The sequence below is a fragment of the Epinephelus lanceolatus genome, chromosome 1, assembly GCF_041903045.1.
Source record: "Epinephelus lanceolatus isolate andai-2023 chromosome 1, ASM4190304v1, whole genome shotgun sequence".
Classification (NCBI taxonomy): Eukaryota; Metazoa; Chordata; class Actinopteri; order Perciformes; family Serranidae; genus Epinephelus; species Epinephelus lanceolatus.
In genome coordinates this window covers 23,696,362-23,714,752 of record NC_135734.1, presented here as the reverse complement: position 1 = coordinate 23,714,752, position 18,391 = coordinate 23,696,362, and the positions used below count along the sequence as shown (strand labels likewise).

Here is an 18,391-nt window from a genome sequence, read left to right as displayed (position 1 = left end):
GCATAAGAATGAAGTGTTTGATGCTCTTAAGTTTGTGGTAGAGGACCCTCAAACCCCCGGTTTCATATGTGCCCCCCTCCCCAATATTGAAACAAAATCTGTGCCCTTGTTTAGCTGACTCTTGTCTAGTTGCCCTCCCTTACACAGACTGCTCTCATTATTTGACACTATGATAAGCCCCAAAAAACGTCAGTGCAGCTTAATTTCTCAGAATAAAGTTAAATGAAAACAGAGTCTCCATTTTCTGCTTGTTGAGGCGTCATAGTCATCTTAAAAAAACATGGGACTTCGCTATATATATATATATATATATATATATATATATATATATATATACAGTACAGGCCAAAAGTTTGGACACATCTTCTCATTCAATGCGTTTTCTTTATTTTCATGACTATTTACATTGTAGATTCTCACTGAAGGCATCAAAACTATGAATGAACACATGTGGAGTTATGTACTTAACAAAAAAAGGTGAAATAACTGAAAACATGTTTTATATTCTAGTTTCTTCAAAATAGCCACCCTTTGCTCTGATTACTGCTTTGCACACTCTTGGCATTCTCTCCATGAGCTTCAAGAGGTAGTCACCTGAAATGGTTTCCACTTCACAGGTGTGCCTTATCAGGGTTAATTAGTGGAATTTCTTGCTTTATCAATGGGGTTGGGACCATCAGTTGTGTTGTGCAGAAGTCAGGTTAATACACAGCCGACAGCCCTATTGGACAACTGTTAAAATTCATATTATGGCAAGAACCAATCAGCTAACTAAAGAAAAACGAGTGGCCATCATTACTTTAAGAAATGAAGGTCAGTCAGTCCGAAAAATTGCAAAAACTTTAAATGTGTCCCCAAGTGGAGTCGCAAACACCATCAAGTGCTACAACGAAACTGGCACACATGAGGACCGACCCAGGAAAGGAAGACCAAGAGTCACCTCTGCTTCTGAGGATAAGTTCATCCGAGTCACCAGCCTCAGAAATGGCAAGTTAACAGCAGCTCAGATCAGAGACCAGATGAATGCCACACAGAGTTCTAGCAGCAGACCCATCTCTAGAACAACTGTTAAGAGGAGACTGCGTGAATCAGGCCTTCATGGTCAAATAGCTGCTAGGAAACCACTGCTAAGGAGAGGCAACAAGCAGAAGAGATTTGTTTGGGCCAAGAAACACAAGGAATGGACATTAGACCAGTGGAAATCTGTGCTTTGGTCTGATGAGTCCAAATTTGAGATCTTTGGTTCCAACCGCCGTGTCTTTGTGAGACGCAGAAAAGGTGAACGGATGGATTCCACATGCCTGGTTCCCACTGTGAAGCATGGAGGAGGAGGTGTGATGGTGTGGGGGTGTTTTGCTGGTGACACTGTTGGGGATTTATTCAAAATTGAAGGCACACTGAACCAGCATGGCTACCACAGCATCCTGCAGCGACATGCCATCCCATCCGGTTTGCGTTTAGTTGGACGATCATTTATTTTTCAACAGGACAATGACCCCAAACACACCTCCAGGCTGTGTAAGGGCTATTTGACCAAGAAGGAGAGTGATGGAGTGCTGCGGCAGATGACCTGGCCTCCACAGTCACTGGACCTGAACCCAATCGAGATGGTTTGGGGTGAGCTGGACCGCAGAGTGAAGGCAAAGGGGCCAACAAGTGCTAAACACCTCTGGGAACTCCTTCAAGACTGTTGGAAAACCATTTCAGGTGACTACCTCTTGAAGCTCATGGAGAGAATGCCAAGAGTGTGCAAAGCAGTAATCAGAGCAAAGGGTGGCTATTTTGAAGAAACTAGAATATAAAACATGTTTTCAGTTATTTCACCTTTTTTTGTTAAGTACATAACTCCACGTGTTCATTCATAGTTTTGATGCCTTCAGTGAGAATCTACAATGTAAATAGTCATGAAAATAAAGAAAACGCATTGAATGAGAAGGTGTGTCCAAACTTTTGGCCTGTACTGTATATGTATATATATATATATATATATATATATATATATATATATATATATATATATATATATATATATATATATATATATATATATATATATATATAATATATTTATTGATGTTACACTTGTTAATTACTCACCAGTCTCTCCTAAGAAACCGTGTCAATGGATCAACAGCAACTGTTGCTGTTGAGTAACAATTTGAGTGACATGTTTGTCTGCATGCAGACTTAAAACACATGTGACATGTCCTTGCCTGAGACACAGTTGGTATGCATGTGTGACAGGATCTTGACTGCATGTCAGCTTTACATAACCGCCATCATTTTCTTCAGCGTGCATAGTGGCCATGTGTTGTCAACCAGCATGAAAACCTTTGTTGCCCGTTATTTAAAAATCCATTACAAAATATCTGTTTGATGCTCAAGTATGAGGACTTTATTTCATTAAAAAGTTCCAAGACAATCCCTATGAATAGAAATGTTTGCCTTCTTTAGTAGAAAGTACTAGTTTGAGGACTGTTGGCTGGTGATCAACATTACATAAGAGTATCAAACACCGGAGAACAGTAAATTGACATCATACAACAATACCATAACTTATTCTTTCATTTTATAATATGCTCATGGAAGATATTCATGAAAAAACAAAGTTAATGAGAACAATAAAACTATAAGAGACTCTCAGTTAATTGAGGTGTTATGGGTGTAATGATGTCTGCGTTCCTCAGGACCCCCTGGACAACAGAGTTTGTCTTCTCTCTCTGAACTATGTGACCTTTTCCATGCACAGACTGCACATCCTCTTCTGTAATCTCAGCTGATGAGGGACAGTTTTAAAAGTGGGAAATTACTCAAATGATAAAATGACTAATCAGGTCAACTTCTGAATGCTGTTTCATACTTACGATCAACAAGAAGTCTGTTTGGCAGAAGTTGAAGTCCTTTAAGGGAAAGGCTGTCATTTTTGTCTTTATGGAAGGACAGTGCATTGATCAACATCTAAAGCACACAAAAAGAAACTACACTGAAAATGCTTTAGTATAAAATATCCTGACTTCCTCCACTGAACCAGAATCCAAACGTTTACAATGTGAAGAGATCAAACCTGGGTGATCACACTCAAACTCTGTTGTCCACCTGAGCTGCTCAGTGCCATGTAGATTCCACATCTATTCCATGCTGGCACCACTATTATGGGCAATAGAGATGATAGGGGCCTCTCTCCTGGATGCACTCTGTTCTTCTGTGGAACAAATAGCACACAGTGCAACACAATTCTCAGAAGGAAAAAAAAAAAGTTTACACTGTTTCTGCAGACCACGGATAGGTTACATTGCATGTGGATACGTTAAAACTTTACGTTTCGTATATGTTCAGGTTTAGGTGCAAAAAAAAACATGGTTATAGTTATGAATTAATCATGGTTTGGCTTAAAATACCCAGTTTGGGTGCCCAGTCCCTGCTGAAAAAGCAGCAATGTCTTTGTGAAAAAAACAACTGCCTTTTGTGCCACTATCCCGGTGGGGAACAGCGACGTTTTGGTAAAAAACAATTGCTTTTTGTGGCACTATTCCTGCTGAAAAACAGCAAAGGGTCCCTAAATAATATCCTAAAAAGCTGCTGGAAACAGCAATGAATTGCTATAAAACAGATGGTTTTATTGCTTGTCTTGAGCAGTAGTCTGCTGTATACTATGTCACTTTAGAAAGGTTGATATGCTCTGTATGAAACATGCACATGTAACATATTTGTGGTTTGCAGAAATCTACATTACCAACATTTACTTCTGGCAACTGGGCTGAAGAATGAGCCATATTTAAAAACAAGTACTTTGTAACTGACCAACTTTATTGGGTGAGATTTCTAATGGTAATGCACCTGGTTGGTTAAGAGTTGCCCTCGGGTTTTATTTGGCCAGGAGAAGTCATGGATGACGCTGTTGAGAATAACTCCTGACCGTGTTATGATTCTGCTCCCAAATGGCATGCTCAAGGAACTGCAAGATCATAAAGACAAGAGATAAGATAGAAGAATGTCAGTGTGACCAGTAGCACATTCCACAGATAACATCCTCTTGGTGTGATCGCTCATCTCAGACAGTTGGTACCTTGCAACTGATACCATGAGGCCATCTGGTCCCATGACTGTCACCTGTCCGGTCTCCAGCTCCGTCTGTGGGGAGTAGCTGATCCTCTGGCGAAGGATTTCAGCTCGACTCTTGCTTTAGCAGAGCAGAGAGGGAATGAACAGGAAGTTGACTGAAATGCCTGATGTACTGATAAGAGTTTGCAGTCAGTTATGTCACAAAGGAAGGGACACCTGAATATGGTATAATAGAATGTATTACCTTTGGCTGAACTAGAGCTGAGACAAATAGTTGGTTGATCAAATAATTGATCAACAGAAAACTAATTGTGATAGTCAATTAATAATTTAAGTCATTTTTCAAGGAAAAAATGCCAACTATTCTCTGCCTCCAGAGTGAGAATTTGATGCTTTTCATGTACTATATAATAATGAAGTGAACATTACTGGATTTGAGACTCTTTTGGGACTCAAGGTATAATGAGAATTTTTTCTACTTTAACATTTCAGACAAAACAATTCATCATTAAGCAAGAAAACAGTCTGATAAATCAATAATATTTGCCGGCTGAATTAAAATTGTGGTCCTTCAATGTGGTTTACCTCAGCATGTTGGAGAGCAGCTCGGTCACTGAAGAGTTATATTTAGGGTCACCCAAACCACTGGCCACATCCAAAGCTCCTTTCAGAGCCTTAAAAGGAAAAAAATAAATCATTCTTCTGTAGGAGACCAACCATTTTAGCAAGACCATGTGATATTTAAGATTTGCAATCCAGCACCTCAGCAATCCAGTGGTGTGATTTATTTTCTGCGTTACTACTCTCATTAAGGTGGAGGCCTTCCAAAAGGTTGAGCGCTGATATCAACGCTGCACCAACAGATGGGGGAGGAGGGACCTGAATAATAAATTCTAAGACAAAAGGAACACAATACAGATGAAGGTATCAAGGACACATACACATTTACGCAGCCTATTGCTGAAGTAATTCTTTACCATTGTACAGGCCTTCTACTGGCTGCTCCACTTGCACACTGTAGTTTCTAATGTCCTCTCTGCTCAGGACCCCTCCATAAGCTCGTACCTTTTCATGTCAACACAGCAGAAGCTATTATAACACTGACACTTCAATAATTTCAGATTATATAATTTTGCCCAAACCAGGCCTATTTGATGTATGGGTGTCATTCACCTCATCCTCTATCTCTTGTGAGACCTTCCCATTGTAGAAGTTTGACAGACCAGCCTCGAGGACTTCAGCCAGACCGGACATCCTCAGAAATGAACCAGGGAGCAGAGCTTGGCCCTCTGGGAGGAAAATGTCCCTGAAACGTTGCGGCAGCTGCTCACCTTTTATCTTTGATATAGACTCAGCTGTAGAAGTAGACAAAAGAGTCACACCCTGGTATGTTCTCCTGAGGCGACATCATCATGTTATATTTTGAATAAGTGGTTAAAGGAATACGTCACCAATATGTCAATTACTCACCCCGTGTGAAAAAATTGTTTTTCTTGCATGCCTCCATGGTGAACGAGGAATCCAAAAAGAGAGAAAATTCTTGATGGAGTCATAGGGGTTTGCATTTAACAGCAAAACCTTATCAAAAACACCTGTTTACAAATTCTCATGTAGCTTTTTCAGTGTAATCAATCTCACATTTATCCAGTCATACTTTCCAAACACATGCATTTTTTTGCTTAACACTTCTGCAGAACAGCGCAGGCGCACTTCTTCTCCATGCACGAGATGCATGTGTTTGAAAAGTAGTCCACTGAGCAAACGACATTTGGATTATACTGCACAAATTGTGTGAGAGTTTGCCTCCCTTTAATTCAGTTCATGAAGAATGCTCACCTTTGTTGGATTCTGAGTTTACTGTGGAGGCATGTGAGAAAAACAAAGCTTTCTTCCTGAATTCAACAAAACACAGGGTAAGTAAGTAAGTGAGCAATTGACCTACAAATAGTCATTTGCGGGGGTGAAGTATTCCTTCAAGTGGGATAATTTAAAGACAGACGGTTTGACTCACCAAGACTTAAAGACACATTAAAACCTTCCTTGGCAACAGCAGCAGCTCTGGTTACCACATCCTCCCATGACAGACTGCAGAGATTTTGTGGTAAGACATAATTGACTTAAGGGTAAGACTGAACCAAGATATGTTTCAGTTTAGTTAAACTCTTTTACCTCCCATACAGGCTGTGAGCACGGTGTAACCCTCGGAGCATACCTGGCACTCCCACTCGCAAACCTGCCTGAATGGATGAAGTAAAATTATGTTCACTGAATAATAAAATGATTAATGGTAGCCCCCTCCACGTCTTTACATTACCTTTAGTTCCGAAACATTTTGCAGCATCTCCTCTTTAAGTGTTTTGGGTGCAGTTCCCTGAAAATTAATCACCCTGGTTTCATTCTTACGGCTGTCATGTACCAGCATCACCCCACCTCTACAGAAAGACAATCAGGAAACATTACATTTGTGATCAGACATGTCTATGTGTATTTTACACTCAGCATATCAACAATAGGTCAGTCACATACCCACCAACACCTGACACGTGTGGATGCACAACACCCAAACACAGGGCAGCAGTGACGGCTGCATCCACACTGGATCCACCATCAAGGAGGACTCTCTGGCCGAGTGCAGTGCAGCGCTCATGATCCGACACCACCACACCCTTTACTAACACCTGAGAAGTAACTGTAATGAGGATACATAATGCACTTGTAGTAAAACTTGCGTTATATGGCATGACATACCAATCTCTCCCCAAGATAAATATCCAGGATCAAAGAAATGGTCACTACAATGGTAAAGGAGACAGATAGGGCATAGACACACATGGGTGAGCCTTGACTGAAGCAGTCTTTGTCTGTGTCTTCAAGCTCGGACAGGCTTTGGTCTAATAAATGTGGGCTACCAGAGGGCAGCTGGTTCAGAGGGACATCCTTTGGGTGATGGCTCAGGTCTGTGGTAAGAACAAGGAAACAAAATTTAAACCTTTATCCCAATGGAATGATGAACTATGATATATAGTCCCATTTAGAGCACTGGTTATCAGGATTTAATTATCTTATTAAGTTTGTATCTGGTTCAGGATCAGCCAATCCAACGTTGCAATGTTGCTTTTAAAACCAGCACAAAATTAAGATGGATTAGCTGATCCTGGATCTATCCAAATCCTGATCATTCTAATTCAGATTTCTTTTTTTAAGAACATGGTTCAGGTTCTCAAACCCCAGAGATCCTGCCTGTTTTCTCCCTTGACATTTTATCCTGTGATTCACACAGTGATGCAAATTAGCACCATGGCATGTGTGAATCAGTGTGAGAGAGATACAATGGCATCTTGTGTGATAAAACCTAAGATTATAAACCATTTATATTCTATTTGTGTCCTCTCACCGTGGTTTTTATTCAGGTCACAGGTGAAGTCGCTTGGTGATGAGCCATCAGCCAACTGAAGAGAACCAGCAAAACTATTGTAACCAGGTGGGAACTGCTTGTTAAGTTTTGTTCCAGGAGAAACATCCATTCTCACTGTGCTCACTCACAGGCTACGTTAATTCAAGAACACAGTTCTTCACATGCTTCTTTATCATAAAAGTCCACGAACTGCATCCCTGCCTTAGCTGAGCATGTAATCAAACACAGCAGCTGCAAATACCTCCAAACCAATGAGATCTCAGTATTTGCATGTGTCAGATTGTGAGCAGTTCAATGTCATTTGGACATTATAATTTCACTAAAAAATAAAGCATAAGCTGCAAAGTCATCATTTTTTTTATTGTTGTATAAAAAGGTTTTTAACCCAGTTACATACAGGTAAAAAAAATGCATGTTGATACACAAATTACAGCACTTTGTCTAAAATGTTTGAGAATACATTTTGCATAGGCTGCAGTCATCCACGTGTAAATCCACATGCACACAAACAAGAAAACATTTCATCTCATGAGGTGATCATCTTCATTCCTAATTCATATGTTCAATTCATACGAGTAATAATGTAGCTGCCTGTTGTAGAGTTGTTGTGATGAGTTACATCAAGATTAAATGTATAGCTTAAATCTGCAAAAGACTAAAATGTGTGTGCATGTGTACATTAGAGTATGTGTTTATTAAGTGCCATGTGTGGTGTGTAAATATTTCCTGGTTCAATCACAGCCTCAGTGGCTGAGGTTACGATGTCCTGGCTGTTGGAGGTGGAAGGAGTGATGTTGGACTCCTTGGCGAACACGGTTCTGGCGTTGAATGGTGTTACGAGACATGCGGTGAGGGTCTGCCCAGGCCTTCGCCCTCTGGATGCAGGTTAACTGTGTCATTTCTGCCAGAGGTTTACGCTGAAAAACAGAGCCTGTAACAGCTCGACTGCTGCTGTTGCTGCTGCTGCTGCTGCTGCTGCTTTCACCTGTGGGCTCTGGATCTGACACACTGGAGAGAAACACAAGCTAGTAAATGAATCTGACAACCTGAGTCAGTGTTCATCAATATGAGCAATATGAATTTAAAAGGAACTGGAATAAAGTTGTGCGTTATCTGCAGGGAAATTGACTCTGCTGATAGTTGGTATACAGTTTTCCCCCCTCAAATTTAATATGGTAATGATTTCTCCCTTTATATATATATATATATTTTTCATGCTTTATTGACAGTGACAGAGAGGTATGAAAGAGGAGTTACAGGGAAAGACTCATACCTGTGCCGCTGTGGGGAACATTCTCTACCGTCTACCCTATGAGCTACCACGGCACGTCATGGCATTGATTTCTTGAAAGGATTCCTCGTGCTCTCTTACCTGATGTTGGTTACCATGTTTGCAACTTTGTCTCCATGAAGAACAGAGTTTGATGGTTGGGTGTCGGTCAGCTCTGCTCCCTGGCTCTCTGCTGAATCTGCCTCTGTGGAGACAGGACAAAGTTTGTCATGTAATCAGGCAGTAATTCAATATACAGTGAGTACATTCTCCTGCTGTGGACAAAAAAAAACACTCTTATGATCTCAGGGTGCACGGTTCTCTAGCTAAACAAATAACAGTCTAAAATGACATCACGTTTGGCATCACCATGTACATCAATATCATTACTTAGAATGATTTTGCATAAAATACCAGATTATTATTAGGGCTGAGTATTGTTTAAAAAACTGACGATACTAGTATCAATACCTGTACCCTTAAATTGATTCTGATACCAGCAGAGTCTTTCATGTGATGCCTTTTTGTTTTTCTACTTCATTTGATACCAATAATGTCACCAGAGGCATTCAGTTGCGTAAAATGCCACCAACACTCCTCCCCATCCAAATATCACTATTACATTTTAAAAGTGTTCAGATCATTAAAATATGTATTAGATAACTGTTCAAACAACTCCGTCCAATACACCACGCCTGACTCTACCACACCACACACTGTATGGGAGAGGTTGTAGCTGCTGCGGTCGTGGGCTGATCACCTCTCCCATGAAATCAAAGAACGCTAATGGCAATTGGCTGTGAGCAAAACCATACAAATAGTAAAAAAAAATTCTCGATCTGGGTATCACTTGGTACTACGTTATTTCAGTCGATACCTTAAAGGCATCTTGAACAGATATCCAACCCTAATGATTATCATTATTACTTATAGCAATAAATCCTTATTATTATGACTACTGCTCTGTCTCCACTCATCAACATGGACAGCAGTATCAGCTGAAAGTTGCAAGGACAAAAACACCATAATGATCTACAAAGTATGCCCTTTTAAGTTTGTCACACTGCATATTGCTGTACACATCTATCGTTATATCACAGATATTCTGAAACATGCTCCATGACTGACCTTGATGAGTCACAACTAACCACCCTTCCTCCACCGCCTCCCCAGACTTAACATCTTCAGGGGTCTCCTCCTCTCCCCCAAAAAGCAGACGGGTAATTGTTTGGAACATTACTGGTTGCTCTTTGTCTTCCTTTGAGGTGTTTGTCTTTGCTCTCGTTCCCTTCTTTGTTCGGCAGGAGGCTGAGGTGTTGTGAGTCTTTATCTGAAAAAGACAACAAAAATACTGCCTCAAAGAGTCACCACATGCTCACACAGCATCACTGCATCTTTGACTGTTTGGGACTGATGCCATGCCAAGAGACCCCTCCCTCATTATTATTTTTCAAAATTCAAGCAATCTGGGTCAGCTGACTGGGATGTCCAATGAAATGTCTTTTGATACACTGGTTTGAATAATGATGCCCACTCCCCCAGAAATGCATTGTTAGGGTCCATCTGTCTCCAAATAAATGGGGGAGGGGCTCCTTTTTATCAAGGATCTTGTCGGTGGGTGCAAAGCCTGAGTCTGCACCCTTCATTGGGCTGTCATGTCTCCATGCTGAGCCAATGAACTTAACTAATAATTGCCAGTGAATTATTTTCTGCAGTGCACACTAACTGTAATGTTGTTTATTGCTATTGCATTGTGTTTGTACTCGCTGTCATGCACTAAGGTAAACATCACAGACATAATGGGAGTGAAACACACTACTGCAGCCACAGAGATCGAGTCTGCAGAATTAAACATGTCTCACTCACTGAATTCAGTTTAAATGTATTTTAAACACTGTTTCGGGTATGTGGGTCATGCAGAGTCCTCAGTGGTTTGTAGTAATATGTGACCTTCCACGGCTGCAACCAAACTCAACAGAGATATTCAATGACAGCCTGCAGCCTCCATCAAATTCATTTATGGGCTAATAATAATAAAACTAAATGTGTCTCTTCTGTCGACACCTATGTTATTGGTTGCCTTTGTATTGTCTGATGTACACAATCATACATTCCCTTAAATAAAAGTAGATGTGTGGTGTCCTTACCTGCGGTTAGTGTTTCTCAGTCTCAGTCGCAGACCATTGTTGAGTGTCGGTTTGTTAATATTCACAGGTACCTTTAATGTTTTGGTGTATGAGAGTCTGTAGCAGTACAACCAAACAGCACTGTTGTTCTGCATTTCAAATATTCAACCGATCACAGACGACACAGGACCCGCCCCCCAAGATCAAACCACCAATCAGAGACCGTTCACTGCGCCTGCGCATTGATTTGACTGTCTTAAACCTCAAACAGCGCTGTCAAAGTTCATCACAGCTAATCACTCAAATCCCTTGGGTCTCTACACATCTGTCCAGCTGTCCAAACTGCTGCATTTGTAAATATCTACAGCAGCGATATCCACATAAGAGTATACCTTAATATCTGTCTTTTTGACCTTATAAAACGGTCATAGCGATGACGGAAGTAGACACTGGGATGCCTTTTCTATACATTGGATGGTCCTCTTTACACATCTATGGGATGGTTACTATGTACTGAAAATTTAAGTGGGTGGAAACAGTCTAATGACACGTGCATTAATCTATGGAGCACGTATATCTCCATTCAACCACTATTTATAAGTTTATTATGGTGCTGTATCTACACCTTGAGAACTCAACATTGGTGACTCTTTGTCTCCCCCCAGAGATTTGATCAGACTCAAAGGTGGAGAACAACTTCTTAACCTTCACTTGGTGCACTGAAACATTATATTAGGCCTACTGTGAGTGCAACTTTAACTCATGCACCTGTATAAGGTAAATATAAGTGATGCTCTGTCAAAGTGTCTCATAATGATCTCAGTAAACAGCCACACGATGGCATGTCAATTCAAAAATCTAAATTCAGTATAACCCTGTTTTCATCTGACAGCAAATGTGGACAAATAAAGCATCAAAGCAAAAAGTCAGTGCGAAGACTTTTTGAACTTTGTATGCATTTTCACTTTTAAATTTGTGGGTAATGCAGAGAGAGTTGCCTTCATGTCTTTGGGCTATAGAGCAAACTTCAGTACCTGGAGAAATCATTCAGACACAAAGGCAAGAAGATCTGGCATGACATTTAATAAAACTTCCCCTTTTGTTGTAAAGCAATTGTGATTATCACTGAGCCACAGTGCAACCCCCATTGCACTAATCTAATGTGCAGAATAATAATTATTATTACTGGCAACCATTTTGATAATGAAGTAATAATTTCAGCCTTTTTTTAAGCAAGACAAAAAGCCAACATTTGCCTGTTTAGCACCTCTTAAATGTGACAACTTGATGCGTTTCTTTGTCGTATATGATAATAAACTGCACTGCTTTGGATTCTTGGACTTTTGGTTATATAAAACCTGCCATTTAGAGACGTCACCTTGTGCTCTGGGAAATTACACAGGACATTTCTAACTATTATCTGACATTTTGCTAACAAAACAGTTAATTAGGCAGATTAATTTGTAGTTAAAGTAATCATTAGTTGCAGCTACGCTAATGGCAGGTTTCATTTTAGGACATTTTGATTTATCTTTTTTTCTGATTTGTATTGTTTTACTGAAAATTAAAGGCTGTCAGTTTAACTTGGATTCCAACATTTATGCCAAAGAAAGAACATTACGCTAAGGTCTGCCACCAGTCCGATGCTGTAAGTTGTACAAATGGCCACTGACCTGAAGCATCACTCAAAAAGTTGCATGAAGGATGACTTTTTTCCCATTATGCACACTGCTAAATGTATGATACAGCCTCCACGATACCTAGACAGCACAGTGGTTAGTATGTATTCTATACTGTCATGTAATATTGTCTCTTCATCTGCTATAGTATCCTGTTTCTAATCATTCTATTGTTGCTGTAATATACTCAATCCTTCTAATCCTCTACAGACCTAAACGTCTTAATGAAGGTAAATGAAAATGGCCCATCGATTTTTACCACTGTTTGAAGAATTAGAGGAGAAGAAGGTCAATGTGACAGTTTAAATCTGTCATTTCACTTTGGATACCTCTTATTTAAAGTGGAACACCATCTAAACTGGGAATTCCAATATGTTATGTGTTATGTTCCATGGCCGAGGAAATTTCAGTCTATATTTGTGAATATGAGCTACTCTCTCTCTCACAGCTAGAAACCAGAAAAGTAAAACTTGTGATGTCATAGAGTGTAAAATCTGGAGCTCCTTCATAGACTTTTCCTCCTTGTTTTAATACACAAATGAGCTTTCTTCTATTGTGGTGTTCTCAGTTCTGAAACAGAAAATGGACCTATATACTCAGAGCATTTCTCTGACTGCTCTCAGTGTCATTTAGAACATCTTTCACCATTCATTGTCTATGGTGCAGCTCCAGACTTCATACTCTATAACAAGTTTGACTTTTAGCACCCCAGCTTTTGGATTTGGGAGTGAGCTGTTCATATTCACTTACGTTTTTGGGTTATGTTAGACCATAGAAAGGTCATGTATGAAATGGAAACTGGGCGTAGTTCCCTTTTAAGATTAAGTGTATCAATGCTCTTGTTGATTGTGAACCTCTTCAATAGCGCCACCCAGTGTCCACTGGCATGAGCTGGTGATATGTCTTTACTCATTTTCCTCCACAAGATGGTGCAGTTACTCTGCTGAAGTTGTCATAAGACCGAGGCAGCATGTGTACCAAGGTGTAGCTTTATCAATAAAAGTGTGGCGGGTCTGATGACACTTTGACGCCACCAAATCAACACAGTAATCATCTAACAACACGGGCCAGTCTGACAACAAGCCCATTGATCAAAACTGTTTCTTGCAGTCATCTTAACTTGATTGTGATAAGATTTACAATTTAGTTGAAATGTTGTGCACATTCATGATGTTTTTATGTTCAGACCCTGTTTCCTTTCAAATTCCCTAAATAATGGAAACACTGGTGGTGACTAAGTGTGTGAGAACAATGACCTCTGATCCACAGACATACAGACGAGGTGAGCTGGAGACTGTAAATGAATCATGTGTTTGACTAGGTTTGAATGTGACTGTGTTTTTGATAATGTTTTTCAGTAACAATAGAAACCGCAGGACGTGCTTACATTAGTATTCACACTACGTGCTGTAGTGTTTAAAAACTGAATTAAACTATAAGAATAAAATGCTTTTCATGACATCTCCAGGTATTTACACATCTGCTACAGTGCGTGATCATAATTGATGACACTCATTTACATATAGTAATTATATTAATTCGCCACTGTTCCTTCACCTTTTCTTGTCTGCAGGTCAAACACCAATGTGATTCCTGTGTGTGTAAACGCTGCGAGGCTCGTGTTTTTGTTGTCGTAAAGTGTGTGAAGGCTTCATCCTGCGCACTGTGGAGCAGTGATACGGGAGGTGGGGAGGGCCCTCGGGGCGAGCACACCCCTAGCGCCTGTGTCAGAGTATTTTAGCACAGAGGCAAGTATTTAGTCATTCTGCATGAAAGCTGCACACACACTTGTCTGCTCAAGTCCACTCTAACTTGTGGACCAATAAGGAGGTATTTCTCTGTTTCCTGCGGATCCGAGGACCACGATTTGATTTACTCTTTTTCCATTCTTGTGTAAACTGTGCGTCGTGACCACAGGATACTTTTACGCACAGCTATTCAACGCTCACAAGGACAATGCCTCGATCCTTCTTGGTCAAAAAGTACTTCGCGAAACAAAAGCCAAACTACAGTGAACTGGAATGTCAAAATGGTGAGTTGAGGATATTTCTAGTTGTTCTGTGAATTATTAAAGTGTTTACAGAAGTGCGCAAACTTACTAAAGCACCTGAATTCTCAAGTGCTTTGGCGACTTTTTAGTAAAATGTACATTTCGGGGAAAACACTGTGTTCTGTTTATGTGTCTGGTTCAACTACAAACCCGGCTACTCCCCGTTCATGTCGGGGCCCGTTAGATGCACTTTCCCCCCTTTCTGCGACCAGACAGAGCTCCATTCATGTTACAAGCCCTTGTGAATACGTGGGAGGAAACGGCCCATGAAACCTTCCCATGGCTCCAGCTTTATGCTCAGTAAATGCTGAAAAACATGACTTTATTGCTTTTATGAGTATAGACAGTATAAGCGTAGTTGGTAAACTTTATAAGACCAATTTTAAATTGTGAATTTGTTGTCTATTCTTTAATTCAAATACATATTGAATTTTTTCCGTGCTGTCTGATACTGACTGTGTGTTTGATTCATTCTCTCCCTTCTGTCTCAGACACTTCACTGGAGAGGTTTCCTCTTGCTGAGCTCTCATCAGGGGACAACACCTCCACTGCCACCTGCTTCACAACAGGCCTGGTGTGGGACCTGAGTGTCCTGCCTGCCCTCTACCTGCCCACCTCTCAAACAGAGCCCTCTGCCACCCCGGGTCCCCTGGACCTCAGCTCTCCATCCAGCCTCAGCAGCAGTGCCAGCAGTTGTGGAGAGGAGGATGAAGGCCGCACCTCAGACCCCCCCAGCCCCGAACCTGTACACACGTATGCCCCTCGCCAGCGGATGAAATGCACCGGCGTTATGCCCCATCTCAGTCCCCCTGAGGAGGAGGAGGAGAGGGAGGCCCCTGTCACAGCAGCCAGACCAGCGTTTCTCTGCAAACACTGCCCCAAAGAGTACACAAGCCTCGGGGCTCTGAAGATGCACATCCGCTCACACACCCTGCCCTGTGTGTGCACCACCTGTGGAAAGGCTTTCTCCAGGCCATGGCTGCTGCGTGGCCATATTCGCACACACACAGGTGAGACCCGTGTTGACAGCATTAGACATCCTTTCTCACCTGCTAAATTTCCACGTTATTGTTGATTCATGAGTGGAGAAATCTGCGTAGGTGTTGCTGTAAAATCTACATTTGAGTTGCTGTCAGTGTGAGTCACTCAGTCATCATTTGGGCTGTGAGGTGAGAGAGCAGGATATCCATGACAATCAGTTTGATGAGCTCAACACCTGAGCAGACATCATCACATGGGGAAGCCCTCTGTAGACCCTGCGCTCATCGATTCCTCATTGTGTTTAATGTCCCAGCAACAATGACTCGTCGGCTAATTATCTTATCACGGCTGCTGGGGAAGACAGCAGATTGGGGACACAGGAGAGACAAAGGGTTTAAAGAATGCCTGCAGGCTCTCTGCTATCACTGAGCACTTTGTACCTGCAGCAACTTGTTAGTGTGCTAATCTTATTTGGCTCTGATTGAATCAAGCTAATTCAGTCAGGCTCTGACCCCACCAGCCTACCGTGTGCTTCTTCCTTTATCTTCAGAATGTGTCTGTGTTTGTAAGGTGTTAATGGAGCCTTCTTGGGAACTCAGAGATGTTGTCACTGTAGGAGGACTGTTGTTAAGGAGTTCCAGTTAAGTCAGTTCCAGTTAAGTCATATGACGTGTTTCCCCCTCTCTGTGTCCAGGTGAGCGCCCATTCTCCTGCCCCCACTGCAACAGGGCCTTTGCTGACCGCTCCAACCTGCGGGCTCATCTGCAGACCCATGCTGAGGTGAAGAAGTACCAGTGTGGCGTCTGCTCTCGCACCTTCAGCCGCATGTCGCTGCTGCAGAAACACAGCTCCTCCGGTTGCTGTTCCTCCACGGTGTGAGACACCTCAGAGAGAGAGAGACAGTGGGTACCCAGTCCGAGCTCAGGGCAGCAGAGGGGCTACACGCCCTGGAGAGGGGGTCTACACAAGCCCAGCTGGCCTGTTGATGACCTGTAAGGCCATAAAGAGCATGAAATGGCCTACTTTAAGAGACCTGGAGGGAATCAAGCCTCATTATGGATCTGACTTTACAAGCCGTTTAGCTTCTCTGCTCTGTGAAAAAAAAAAAAACATCTGAGAAGCAGATTTTTTTTTCTCCCAATCTAGATTGAGGCTGGACCAAATCTGAACTGAGCAACACCGACACTCACTCGATATCAGCCCCTTTGTTGCTATTGTGCCCATTCCAAAGACCAAATATGTAGTGAACTCATTGGGGTAAGAGGTGTTCTTTCCTGTCTCTGTCCTGGTGCCGGCCAGCTCAGGATCATAGCCTACACACAGCTGCCGAGAGGTAGGGGTGCGTGGGTGGAATAAATCTCTCAGCGTGCCTCACAACACACACACACACACACACACACACACACACACAGTCACACACACACAAAAGCAAATGCACACACAGCTGTCCCTGGTACTGTGGTGTAGATAGACGAGGTGCTAACAGGTGCTACAGCCATGACCTTCGCTGGCTGATAGCAGGTGACTTCCACTGCCCTTGGTTTGCTTAAGAAAAAAGAGGAAGCATGTCATTACAAAAGAATGGCATCAGTTAGTCTTTTTTCACCAGTGAGAATCAGTTTAAGCCTCTATTTTGTCTACATCCAAACCTTCCCTTTAATCTGATGATTGTCAAAGATAGGAAAAGCCATGCTGTCTGTTATTTTCCAAAGAAGCTTCACTTTGCAGGGCCACTGCAGCGTGGATGGACAATGCAAGCCATGCACTCAAGGTTACCACAGTGTTAATAATACCAGCCAAAGCCATATTTTGTAACTTAAATGAATTTGTGCCTTGAAATTGTTCAACTTTATAAGCCAAAAATGTGCCTTTTTTACCTCAGTTAGTATTGTGGATTTAAATTTGATTGCAGTATTAGTAGAAATTAGCACCAAAGTGTTTGAAATGCAAGAAGGCTGGGACCAAAGATTTTTAAGGTTTACACCATGGAGACATGGTTGACTAATATGTGATCAGAACCCTATAAATGGACAGTACACAGATGAACTTTCTAACTTTCCTAATTATTTTATGGCAGTGTTTTATAGTGCAATGTGCAGATGATGTGTTATTTCAATTTTGTACCATGCTTGTGTGTTCACTTGTATTTCTTGTATGTTGTAACAGAAACATTTTCATTCAATAAAGTAATTTATGTTTATTAAAACTTGCTGTCATTGGCATCAGTGTTAAAATCCACACATTTTTATCTGTTCTTTGACAGGATGTGGAAATGGGCGCAGTCGATTCGTTGGTTATAAAAGGTCTGTTTGATCATTAACTGGGAGATTTCTGTTCAGCATCTTGATATTAGGTGTGGTGAGTGAACTGACCATTGTGGTGAGGCTGAATTGCGCAGATGTGCAGGTGAACACACTGTGATGGACGGGAACAACTGATTGCACCTGCTTCCAGTTTCCACCTGCCTTCTACTTCTCACTGTCACTGTGCAAACACTGCTGGATATGTGAGTGTGTGCCGTTAAAAGAGTGAAAGTCAGTCATCGTCAAGATTTACCATGAAGTCATACATGCTCACTGCAGCTCTAGAAATGGCCTTCAGGTGGACGTCTAGTAAGCCATATCAGTGACTGCAGTGTGTGTATATTTTTTTCCTCCTCAGGGAGAGTATAACATTCTCCTCTTCCTCCGCCTAGACAGTGAGTCAGAGTCTGCACATACTGGAACTGTAGGTTCCCATGGCTCCCCTGCTCTCAGTCAGTAAGTCAGGCCACTAGTCAGTCAGTCAGTTAGTTGGTGTGCGTGGGCT

At 41.6% G+C, this 18,391-nt stretch overlaps 3 protein-coding genes across 3 annotated transcripts; 1 reads left to right on the top strand and 2 right to left on the bottom strand.

Annotated features, from left to right (window-relative positions):
* Positions 1 to 2,372: 2,372 nt before the first annotated feature.
* On the bottom strand, positions 2,373 to 7,690 carry LOC117257446 (glutathione hydrolase 7-like). Its single transcript, XM_033627640.2, has 15 exons — positions 7,457 to 7,690; positions 6,811 to 7,019; positions 6,589 to 6,740; positions 6,377 to 6,494; positions 6,232 to 6,299; positions 6,074 to 6,147; positions 5,236 to 5,417; positions 5,040 to 5,127; positions 4,825 to 4,955; positions 4,648 to 4,736; positions 4,067 to 4,180; positions 3,838 to 3,955; positions 3,065 to 3,202; positions 2,865 to 2,958; positions 2,373 to 2,776 (listed from the first exon to the last, which is right to left on the bottom strand). Exons 1-15 carry the CDS (start codon positions 7,584 to 7,586, stop codon positions 2,628 to 2,630), a joined length of 1,854 nt encoding a protein of 617 aa, XP_033483531.1. The 5' UTR covers positions 7,587 to 7,690; the 3' UTR covers positions 2,373 to 2,627.
* A 126-nt stretch (positions 7,691 to 7,816) lies between these two features.
* Positions 7,817 to 11,034, bottom strand: tp53inp2a (tumor protein p53 inducible nuclear protein 2a). The gene is made up of 4 exons (XM_033626184.2): positions 10,895 to 11,034; positions 9,876 to 10,077; positions 8,850 to 8,952; positions 7,817 to 8,485 (listed from the first exon to the last, which is right to left on the bottom strand). The coding sequence occupies exons 2-4, from the start codon at positions 9,982 to 9,984 to the stop codon at positions 8,221 to 8,223; spliced, it is 477 nt and encodes a 158-aa protein (XP_033482075.1). The 5' UTR covers positions 9,985 to 10,077; positions 10,895 to 11,034; the 3' UTR covers positions 7,817 to 8,220.
* A 3,256-nt stretch (positions 11,035 to 14,290) lies between these two features.
* On the top strand, positions 14,291 to 17,789 carry snai1a (snail family zinc finger 1a). Its single transcript, XM_033625758.2, has 3 exons — positions 14,291 to 14,584; positions 15,094 to 15,612; positions 16,278 to 17,789. Exons 1-3 carry the CDS (start codon positions 14,509 to 14,511, stop codon positions 16,460 to 16,462), a joined length of 780 nt encoding a protein of 259 aa, XP_033481649.1. The 5' UTR covers positions 14,291 to 14,508; the 3' UTR covers positions 16,463 to 17,789.
* The last annotated feature ends 602 nt before the right edge of the window (positions 17,790 to 18,391 follow it).